The sequence below is a fragment of the Phalaenopsis equestris genome, unplaced genomic scaffold (genome assembly GCF_001263595.1).
Source record: "Phalaenopsis equestris unplaced genomic scaffold, ASM126359v1 Scaffold000994, whole genome shotgun sequence".
Classification (NCBI taxonomy): domain Eukaryota; kingdom Viridiplantae; phylum Streptophyta; class Magnoliopsida; order Asparagales; family Orchidaceae; genus Phalaenopsis; species Phalaenopsis equestris.
The window spans coordinates 461,812-473,764 of record NW_018165433.1 but is presented as its reverse complement, the minus strand read 5'-3'; the positions used below and the strand labels follow the sequence as shown (position 1 = coordinate 473,764).

The 11,953-nt window shown below is 33.2% G+C and overlaps 1 protein-coding gene across 1 annotated transcript in view; it reads left to right on the top strand.

The window, feature by feature from the left end:
* Positions 1-416: 416 nt before the first annotated feature.
* The window catches only part of LOC110032651 (protein FLX-like 1), a 26,044-nt gene continuing 14,507 nt past the window's right edge, over positions 417-11,953 (top strand). The window contains exon 1 of the mRNA XM_020736347.1: positions 417-897. Within this exon, the coding sequence (XP_020592006.1) occupies positions 514-897 (384 nt within the window). The 5' untranslated portion in view covers positions 417-513. The remainder of the gene's footprint in view (positions 898-11,953) is intronic.

Here is an 11,953-nt window from a genome sequence, read left to right as displayed (position 1 = left end):
TTTAAATTATTCGTGCGAATATTGCTAATATTATACTCATGAGACTTTTTTCTCTTGTTATCTCCTTACTTTCTCTTTATATCTTGGGTGTGATTTACAGCCGAATCTGAGTTCAATAGTACTAGAATAAAACCATTGGCTGCTTTTTTAGTGTACCAACCTTTTAAGTAGTTATTTTTGTTAGGAGAACTCAATAAGGTTATTCATCCAACTTGAAGTTTTGTTATAAATTTTCATCTAGTTGGTAGCTGCCCTTATGACAAATTTTCTACCCCACCAAGAAAATAATCTCATAACAAATTCTTAATCATTTGTATATACTGTTCTTTGGATTTTCCCACTATATATATATATATATATATATATATATCACCTTTATATATATTTATATTTTTAATGGGTTTATAAAACCATCTGAATATAAAACGAATCCACACAGCGTAATCTGTCCGGGTTATTTTCCAGATCAAATGCTGTTGCCCCTCTAGGGTTTCTCTACTTCTGCTATCCACCATGTCCAGTCGGAATCGCCTGGCTCCTCACGGCATGAAAGGCCCTCCTCCGGGCCGCCATTCATCTCCTCCTCCCTTTGGCAGTGGTCTCGTCCCCATCCCTCGACCCCACCATCGTCACCCTGCTCTCCTCGACGAGATGCGCGACGTCCTGCCGCCCTTCGCCGGGGGTCTTCGCGGGCCGCAGTCTCTCCCTTCATTGTTGATTGATGAGCGTTTCGCCGCGCAGAATCAGGAGATCCAGGGCTTGCTTGTTGACAACCAGCGATTGGCGGCCACCCATGTCGCGCTAAAGCAGGAGCTAGCTGCTGTACTTCACGAGCTCCAGCGGGCATCACATGCCAGTGGGGTTCTGCAGGCTGAGAGGGAGGCCGAGTTTCGGGGGGTATCACACTTCACTTTTCTTTTCCCTCTTTATAAGTGTTTGGTTCTCTTATATCTGCTGTTTGCTTTCTAATGTTGTCGTGCTTGTGTTATTAATGACTATACATTGTTTGATTTGTCCGTAATTTTAAATAACGAACGTATAAATGTTGTCGGACTGTTTTTCTATCATTTAATTTGGGCAGAATTTATATGTCATCATACCCGAATGCCCATGGGTCTGTTATGTTTTGTTGTATTTTATTAGGTGGACATAAGCCAAGTGATAAGCTTGAGAGTGGACTGCTTGGTTGCCTATTTAGATAAGCTAAGTGAGGATAGGCCTTACCCTAGCTAAATAGGGTAGGTTTAAGGAACCTTTTTCCAAAGTTGAGCATACTTTAAAATTTTCCTCTGGCACTCGAGTGAACACATGAGCCCAGTCTCTAAAAGCTTTGAAGTTTGCAGAGGTTAGCCAAAAATTAAGTTTTCTAGAGATCATATTTGATTTATTCTTGCTACAAAGAATCCTTTATGCAGGCATTGAAAGCGAAAAGAAAAGAAAAAACTTTATTTCTTGATAATTTTATTGTTTTCCTAAATAGGATATTTGAGTAAAAAAATATACATTCTCACAATTTCTATCCATATTTTAATCAATGTTTAAATAAGAAGTCGGTTTATTAAATTGAGAATTGTTATAAGTTCCCCACTCGATATGTATAACTCACCCCCACTTGAAGCACATCTTTATAGCAAGTTTTTCTTTATATTTTACATTCGTGGAATCAGTGAACAATGCGAGCAGTCCAATTGGCCAAAAGAAAAGTTGATATAAAAAAAACATTTATTTGATGGAGACAATATTTTTTTCACTTATTTTAGTAGATTAAACTAGTAGATAAAAAATATGCTATATAATATGCTTAATTTTTATGAACCACTATTGAACTTTATTTAATAACGGATAATTAAGGTTAATTAGCTCCATTTTGTAAGTAATTATGGTGATAATTTGATGGCAAACTAACTCTCATCTCATCTAATGTTATCATTTATTAACTTCAGTTAAAAAAAAGAATATTTGAGCTTGGGATGTTGATAACAATAATGTGGTTGCAGCATTTGCAACAACAAATGATGATGATGATGATTGTGGCATTGACAAGGGCTACATTAATATGAATGAAGGACAACAATTGGAATGCCATTTGAAGTTTATATCATCATTGAAAATCTATTATGCACCGACCGAGACATGTATATTCAAGCACAATATAAGATACCGAACAAGTCGATTATTAATAATTTTTGACATAGCGTATATTAGAAATTTTAAAGCATGATATTTAGCTGCAAAAAATTAAATAATCAATAGTGCATACAATCCAATTCATGTTATAGTAGATTTTTCTCTTTTACAATTGAGGCAAAAAAACAAACATTATGAAAAGTTGACCTCTAAGTAGTTGTTTGGTCGTAAGTGTTACGAGTCAAAAGTAAAAAAAAATGTATGGGTGTATCGTATTGTTGTTTGGTTTGAGGTAAACCAATATCAAAGTATTTGTTTAGATGATTTAGCATGCCCCATAATACCTATTTTTTATGAATTTAGATTTACCAAAAAATTCCAAATGTAGGAAATACTCATAGTGTATGTTCTCACCTTCCCTTTTGGCGGTTGCCGCCATTAATTGTCATTATCCTCCATTGTCCATGGCTGACCTTTGTCGTTCGTCGCCACTTGCAATCACTCAATTTTGGTTGCCTTGTATTGTCGTTCTCCATTGTACCTCCTGCTATTACCTACCGTATTCTAATTCATTTGAAATATATCATAAAAAACACCAAAATATTTGAATGAGTATGAATTGTGTTTGATCAAATAACTCATGTGTTTGTAAACTACATGCATTTATAAAAATCAAACCAAACAAATCTTAAGTAAATAAATTTTTTAAGGCTTATTTCATTTGTGTATATCAAAATTAAGTTTTATTATTTTTCAATTATATATAAACTCTCCCTTCTCCTAATAGCTATTTCACGTAACCTATGATACACATCTTTTCTCTTATTTATTTATTAGTACATGTCGTTGGTGCATCAACATATTATATACTTACATCTTGTAAAGCGTTGATGCATTATAATCAATAATAATGTTATGGGTATAAATGATGTCGAACTTGGGGTGAAAGAAGGTGATGCATATGAGGAATGAAGGAGATTGATGACCACAATAACAAAAAAATTTATCCCACTATGGTTGCTTTTGGGGCAGCTTAAATGGAGCGACGTGGTGGGAAAATGCCATGTTTGATGTTTGTTTCATGCGGCACGACATTTTATTTGGAAAATTTTGTTAAAATGCGGTCGCAGGCTTGGCCTTGTGGCCCGTGTTTTATCACAAACCTTTTACTTGTGTTGCCCATCCTAGCATTCGTGTTTCTCCCTAGCGGTTCGTTCTCCCTGCTCTGCTCCCCTTTCTTCTCTCTCACATTTCTGCCCTAGCAGTTCCTTCTCTCCCATCGTGAGAGAACTGCCAAGAATCACTGTTTTCCCTTTTCTATCCTCCGCCCCTTTGTTTGTGGTTTTCTTTTGTGGCTTGATATTTGAGATTTGTGGCTTTGCTCTATGGAGAAATGGTTTCTATTAATGTTCCATTGCAATCATGTTTTTTGAGAAATTTGTGGTTTTTCGTTGTCGTGTGTGACTTGGTTTTTTGCAGTTTAGTACTTTGCTCTGGCGAAATTACGAATCTAGGGAGGGGAAAACACCATATTGCATATTAATTTTATTTTGAAATTTGAAATTTATCAGGTATTTGCAACTTTGGCTCTTTGCTCTTTGCGGCTTTTAGTTCACTATAGTTTCTGACTTGTTTTTTGCAGTTTGTGGTGCTTTATGGAGAAAATGAATATAAGGAGGGGAAAACACCATATTGCATATCCTTTTTCTGTGAAATTTGAAATTTTTTAGATATATGTGATTTTGGCCCTTTTCTCTTTGCGGTTTTTGTTTAATATATGAAGTACATTTCTTTTTAGGCCTGGCGGTTTTTGGTTCATCTTGGGCTGGTGACCACAGGGTTAGATGAGGGATGGTGACATGTAGGGATATGTGGAATTCATATAACAAGTGTATTTCTTTTTTTCTGTGACATATGAAGGTTTTATGAATGGGTGGTTGCTATTGGTGGTTTGTAGTCATTGTGTGGGTTGCTATTATTATTTTGCGGCCACTGTTTGGTGGGTTGATATTGTTGCTTTGTGGCCACTGTGTATGATGGGTTGCTATTGTTGGTTTAGTGTCTCTGTGTTTAGCCAATGAATTATATTGGTTCGTAGCTCGATTTTCTTTATTCGGTAGTGTGTTGGTTTTGATGGCGATGGTTGTGATGATGTGGTGGTGGTTGTGTTGGTGTTGATGATAAATTTGTGGTGGTTGTGGTGGTGGTATTTGTGTGATGGCAGTGGTGGTGGTGTTGTTTGTGTGTTGGTAGTATTTGTGGCGATAGTGGTGGTGTGGTCTTGGTGGTGTGTAGGACTAGTGGTGGTGGGGAGAGTTTCTTTGGAGTGGAGTTTATCTCGTGAAATTAATCATCTGAATTTTAAATTCAACATTATGATAGTATTAATTGTTATTGTAATAATTTTATTTTTAATTTTGATTGGTTTAATGATTCTTGGTTTTATTATGCAATATTAAAATTGGATATCTGTTTCCATTTATAAAATGTGCAACAAGGACTGATTCTGTTATAAACAGTTTAATAGTACACGAGCAAAAATGTATTTTTGTCATAAGAAACTGCATCACAATTGTTGCATAACTGCACATAACAAACAGAGACACAGCTTCCCTGATACAGTTTCTGCGCAGTAGCTTCCTGACACAGTTGCTGCGCAATAGCTTTTTAATAAGCTGTGGCTGCCCCAAACAGATTCTAAGTGGGGTCAGCTACATGAATCTTTTTTCTCCATTGTGTCCTGGAGTGTCTTATTCTCGTTTAATTCTAATAAATTAAGATCATTTTTTGTACAATAAGCCCAAATCTTTTTAGGTTTACCTCCATTTTTCTTAACATAAGCCGAATCTAAAAGAAATACTCTCCTAACTGGATCATCAGATGTTTGATTTTTAATTGACCAAACTATTTAAGATGACCTTTGTTTTGCATTTTGTCTCTTAAATGTCAAGCCACTCATCCACCTAAGCATTCTCATCTCAACTACACTTAACTTAGTTTTATGCTTCTCTTTTAAATGCCAACATTCTACGTAGTAAAGCAAGCATTGCAGGTTTCACCGTAATTTTCCTTTTAAGTCTAAATAGGCTCAATGCATTCCTCCACTTTTCCTCCACTTCAACCAACCAATCTTCAACCAACCAATTTGAATTTTACTTATAACATCCCCATCTATATCACCATCACGTTGAACAATAGACCTGAGATATCTAAGCGTTCACATTTTTTAATAATTAGATCACCCATAATTACAACTCTGTCACCAGATCTACTACTACTAAAATTACATTTGATGTATTCAGTTTTAGATTTACTTAAATGAAAGCCTTTAGACTTCAAAGTAGACCTCTATAGCTCAAGTTTTTCTTGCTTTCCCTAGTCTTATCCATAAGAAGGATATCATCAGTGAAAAGCATACACCAAGGTACATTCTCCTCGAAAAACAAACAAAGAGATTGATGATGATGAATGAAAAATGGGGAACTGATCGTGATTAGCTTGAGAAAGAAGGATGAAGATGGTAATCATTTGGAGTATTAAAAAGTGGGAAGCATGTGTGATGTTGTTTTATGCAAGCGAATCGATAGTGTTTTATTGACACACTATATACACTTAGATATTGTAAAGGGTTCATGCATTATATTCGATAATAATAACATGGGTATATATGATGATAAACGTTGGGTGAAAGAAGACGATGCATATGAGGAATGAAGGAGATTGATGACAATGAATGAGAAATGAGAAATTGATTGTGATTAGCATAAGTAAGAAGGATGAAGATGGTGATAATTTGGAGTATTGAATAGGGGGGAGCATGTGGGATGATGTTTTATGCAAGGGAGGCAATAATGCTGTATTGGTTTATTAAACTTATACCTTATGGGGCCTTGACCTCAGCCTTGCTTACTTCCAAACCACATATAAGCCATGTGTAAATTTTTGTAGCTTAAAAAGATTCTCCAGAGGTTTGTTTATCTTGATTTGGGCTTCAACCAAATAATCTGAGATAATTTATGTTTGAGCTTCAACCAAATAAGAACACCTAACATTTGAAACTTATTACTAAGTCGAGCATATTGCACATAATCATTAAAAAAAAAAAAAAAAACTACGCGATCATAATATAAAAATAGAAAAGAATTCTCATGCTCATGACAAACTATTATCATCCTTTGCATCTAGAATTTTGTGTCATACTTCATAAAATAATTGTTTTTAAAAAGTTGGTGTTACGATCTTGTGAACCCCAAGGTTGTTACATGTCTCTTTATGAGTCAAGGCATATGTATTGAAGTTCAATATAGACTGATAGCGAGAACAATCAAATTTTTTATCCATTTGTAAATGCAGATCTATGCTAACAGAGCTAAGTACCTAAATGTCTCTTTGATTTTTTGTACCATGTAAGCCAAATAGGAAATGATTAAATTCTAAGTCTGCTATAGGCTTTTCACTTGAGGAAGGGATAAAATTCTAATTATAAAATCTATCGAGCCAAAAATAAGCTTCAACAAAGAACGCGTATTGAAAGTAATATAAGGAACAAGAGAGTCCCATCATGACAAAGAAGATTTAGAAAAAAATAGATGATAAAAATGGAAGTAGGTCACTTGAACTGTGTGGGACTAAGAGTTCTGCCATTTCTTGCTATCATTTTTCCTTGTCCATGCTTGTTTGCTCAACTTTCAAAGAAAGACACTTTAGAAAAAACTTTTTGCTCAACATGCTAAAAAATATTGTTGTTAAGTAAAAAATTCCAGTTTAGGTATTTAATTTACAAAAAATGAAGTTGGACACTATAGGACGCGGTATGATGTGGCCGAGACATGCTTTGGCATGATTATGACACGAGACAATGATGAATTATATTTATTTTTGTGAGTCAACTTTGCAAACTATAATTTTCTAATTAATGTTATTGAATGTTTTATTGAAGAGGACGTTTGCTTTAGTCATGATGATTATGATACATTTGATGCAATTGGATTTTTTTGAAGTAGTTGTGCAGCAACTGCAAAAGAAGCTGTTGCGGAGAAGCTATTGTTGGTGAATTTGTGTGTTTGTTTGGTTAGTTCAACAACTGTTCCTGAAATAATGACTAGATTGCTCTTCTATACACATGATTATGTAAGTTAACTAATTCAAACTTAACAAATACATAACAACATAAATAAATTTAGAAATTCAGAAAAAGTGACAAATCACAAGCAAATTCATACTATGATTCATACCATGATCACATAGCTATAGAAATATGGTCATACCTTAAGCACTAACGCAAAAATTTTCTGACATATCATCTAAACGTATGAAATTTTCGAACATACCACACAATTATGATGTACTTACATATCAAGGAGCAAAAAAAATGTCAAACTTTTTCTACAACAACAACAACAAAGCCTTAATCCCATCAAGTGGGGCCGACTACATGAATCTTTTTTCTCCATTGCGTCCTATTTGATGTCATATTTTCATTTAATTCTAATAAATTAAAATATTTTTTTTATACAATAAGCCCAAGTCGTCCTAGGTCTACCGCTGCCTTTCTTAACATAAGTCGAATCTAAAACATTTATTCTTCTAATTGTGTCATCAGAAGCGTTTAATGTGATCAAACCATTTAAGACGACTCTCTAATTTTTTCGTCACTAAAGCCACACCAACCCTATCATGTATATATTCATTTCACATTTTGTCTCTAAATGTAAATCCACTCATCCACCTAGTCATTCTCATCTTGTCAACATTTAACTTAGTATTATGCTTCTCTTTTAAAGGCCAACATTCAGTGTCATAGAGCATTGCATGTCTCACAACGATCTTATAAAATTTTCCTTTCAGTTTAAGCTGTACTTTTATATCACACAATAAGCCCAAAGCATTCCTCCACTTCAACCAACCAACCTGAATTCTACTATTAACATCCCCATCTATATCACCATCGCTTTGAACAATTGACTCGAGATATCTAAATCGTTCACACCTTTTAATAATTTGTTCACCCAAAGTTACACTTCTGTCACTAGAGCTACTACTAAAGTTACATTCCATGTTTTTAGTTTTATTTCTACTCAAACGAAGGCCTTTATACTCCAATGTAGACCTGTAATTCAAGTTTTTTCTGTGTTTTTTCTCTCATTTTATCCACGAGAAGGATATCATAAGCAAAAAGCATACACCAAGGTACATCCTCTTGTAAATGTCCAGGAAGACCATCCATAACTAAAGCATATAGATATGGGCTTAAATCCGATTCCTAATGTAATCTAAAAGAATTACGAAAATATTTGGTCAATTCCCATTTAGTTCGAACACAAGTAACCACTCTAGCATACATATTTTTAATGACTTGAATATAAGTCATATCAACATCTTTTTTCTCAAGAACTCTCCAAAGGATATCTCTTGGAACTTTATCATAGGCTTTTTCTAAATAAATAAAAATCAAATGTCGATCCTTTTTATTATCTCTGAACCTCTCCATCAAACCTCTCAATAAATGTATAACTTCCATAGTAGACCCCTTCCATAGTAGACCCGTAGACCCGCCCGACATGAATCCAAATTGATTATGAGAAATCTTTGTAATACGTCTTAAACTATGTTCAATTACCCTCTCCCGTAATTTTAAAGTTTGACGCATCAACTTAATTCCTCAATAATTTCCATACTCTTGTGTGCATCCCTTTTATTCTTAAAAATAGGGACCAAAATACTCTTCCTCCACTCCTCAGACATTTTTTTAGTTTTAAAATAATATTGCAAGTTTAGTAAGCCAAGAAACTCCCAAATTTCTTAAATATTTCCACACTTCAATTGAGATATTATCAGGTCCTGCAGACTTTCCACCCTTAGTTTCCTTTAAAAAATCCTCAATGTCTTTTTTTCTAATGCAATGGTAAAAATGAGACATTTTATTATTATTAACGATACTAAGATCACTAAGGTCGATCGCATCATCAGAAATTTCATTAAAAAGTTTATCAAAATAACTCACTCATCTATGTTGAATATCTTTTTATAAGAAAAGAACTTTTTGATTTTCATCTTTAATACAATTTACTTGCGTTAAATGTTTATTTTTATTTTCTCTTGTTTGGCTACTTTATACATATATTTTTCGCTCTCCTTATTATCCAATTTATTGTAAAGATCACTAATAACAAAATTTTTAGAGTCACATATTGTACTTTTAGACTCTCTGCGGGCTATTTGATATTTTTCCACTTCTCTAAACTTTATAATATAATTTTTTATACTTTATCTTTTCTTGCACATTATTATTCCACAACCAACTATTTTTATTTATAGAAATTTTTTCTTTTGATTCTTCAAACGAATCTTTTGCCACCTCTTTAATAGTGTTTGCTACTTTATCCCACATAGCATTTGCTTCTTCATAAACTTCCCAAATTTTAACATACTGAATTTTATTCGTAAAAATAATTTTATTTGTGTCTTTTAGGTACCCCTATCTAATTTTACGATGAGGCCTCCTAGTATTCTTTATTGTACAAATCTTCATCTTAAAATCTAAGATTAATAATCGATTTTGGGCACTTAAATCCTCACTTGGAATGACATTGCAGTCGTTACAATCTTGCTGATCCTCGACGATATCTTTTTCCTCATAAGAAAATAATTAATTTGTATTTTATTAGATCCACACTTATACCATTCTTATAGGTAATAAGATGCTCATCTCTTTTCTTGAATAAAATATTAGTAATAATAAAATTATATGCTAAAGCAAAATCTGACTATTTTTTTCATTAATCACTCCAAAACCATAGCCATAATGAATATTTCTGAAATCTTCTACGACTCTATTGACATGTACATTTAAATCTCCTCCAATAAAAATTCTTTCTTCAAGAGGTATCATTTGTATTAAGTCTTCTAAGTCATTCCATAATTTATCTTTAGAACCTATTTCTAAACCTACTTGGGGAGCATAAACACTTATAATATTAAAAAATTTAGTAACAACAATAATCTTAAGGGCTATAATTTTATCTCCAAAATTATTAATTTTTACAACATTATCTTTTAAACTCTTATCTATAATTATATTTTTGTCAATTTTAGTGCGACTCTTACCAGAATACTAAAGTTTAAAACCTAAGTTATCAATCTCATTAGCATTTTCTCCAACCAATTTATTCCATTTAGTTTCTTGAATAAATAAGATATTTATCTTTCTATAAATCATAATATCAAGTAATTCTATTAATTCACCATTAAGAGTACCTATATTCCAAGATCCTATCATAATATTAGTTTTATAGACTAACTTATGTACCCGCATTTGTCCGTAATGTGGGAACTATTGCTTATTTGACACTACACCTGAGCACCGGTGTAGCTGCTCTTGCACTCATTTCTTTGTATTCAGGTCATACAACGCATCGCTTTCAGGGACGGCTTAGCACTAAACATTTTCACTGTATTCAGGTCAAACATTTTCATTATTAAGAAATAATCGTCTCAACAATGCTATTTGAGGAAAAAAAGTAACCAACATTCACAGAATAACAAAAAAAAAAAGGAAGAATAAGAAGAAGAATCCAACGGGATCAGACTATTGATGACTGAACCATAGAAAGAAATAACCAAGTTACATTCTAAAAGTATCATACATGATCACAAAAAGACAAAAAAAAAAAAAAAAAAAAAAAAAAAAAAAAAAAAAAAAAAAAAAAAAAAAAAAAACTAAGAGACAATCCAATTAAATGCCATCCTCCCCGTCTAAGGATTTCAAGTAACGTCACAAATGCTCAGCAAAATAAGAAATCAACAACTGAGTAGACGCAACATCTCAAAAAATTGAAGTTTCAAGAGAAAACCATCGAACTGCAAATAATCTCCGCTAAAAAAACTCAAATGGAAACTATCCAGATGAATTCATGAGAGTAATAAACTAGATAGAAAGTGAGAGCCAGATATGTTAGGTGTTTAGGCATTTCACAAGTTGAGTGAGGAAAACGAAAGCAACCATAAAGAACAATTTCAACCTATGTTCAGAAGATCACAACCGAAGCCAATATGACCAATCCCCAAATTCATTCTTTATTGGGTATATTGCGAGGAAAGGTCGGAGACGAAAAGGTTTAAAATCAGAAAAATTTTGCCTGAATTGTGAAATGCTGCCCTCCACGGATCCCATTGCATGGCCCCGTGCCGAGATAGGCTGCCTTGATTTTACTCCTGTGCGTTCCGGTAATGCACTGTTAGCTTGTTGCCTCGCCAAATGCCTCCTACATCTCCTAATGTGTTAGTGATACATCATGTGCTCGTATTTTGTGATTGTTTTGAAGATTAAATGGTTTTTTTTTGTTTTTATCATTTTTTGTTGACATTATGATGCTGATTTGGACAAGATAATTTTTAATGATTGATGCTCAAATTGACGTGTTGTTGACAATTAATTGCACTTTATAAAATATCATAATTTTATTCTAGTGAAACTAATGTTTTCAGTTTTGATTATTCCGCTTCTATTGTAATACTAATGATATTATACTTCATTGTGTGATGCTTTTTGATAGAAAATATTGACATTAGGTGCTTTTATTACAAATTGTGTATTCAAATTTATAAAAAATATATATATTTCCATGGAATGTTGTATTTTACTTTTTTTCAATTATGTTGTATCTATGGCTTATGTTTGTGTCTATGCTTCATCGTTTCCCACTTTTCCTTTGTCGACTTTGTTTCTGTTGTCTTCTGCATGGCAAAAACTGGGTAGCTGATATTTGGATACTGGTAAATCAAGCAATCTTTTCTTTTTTTTTTCTTGATTTAGTGACTTTTCTTT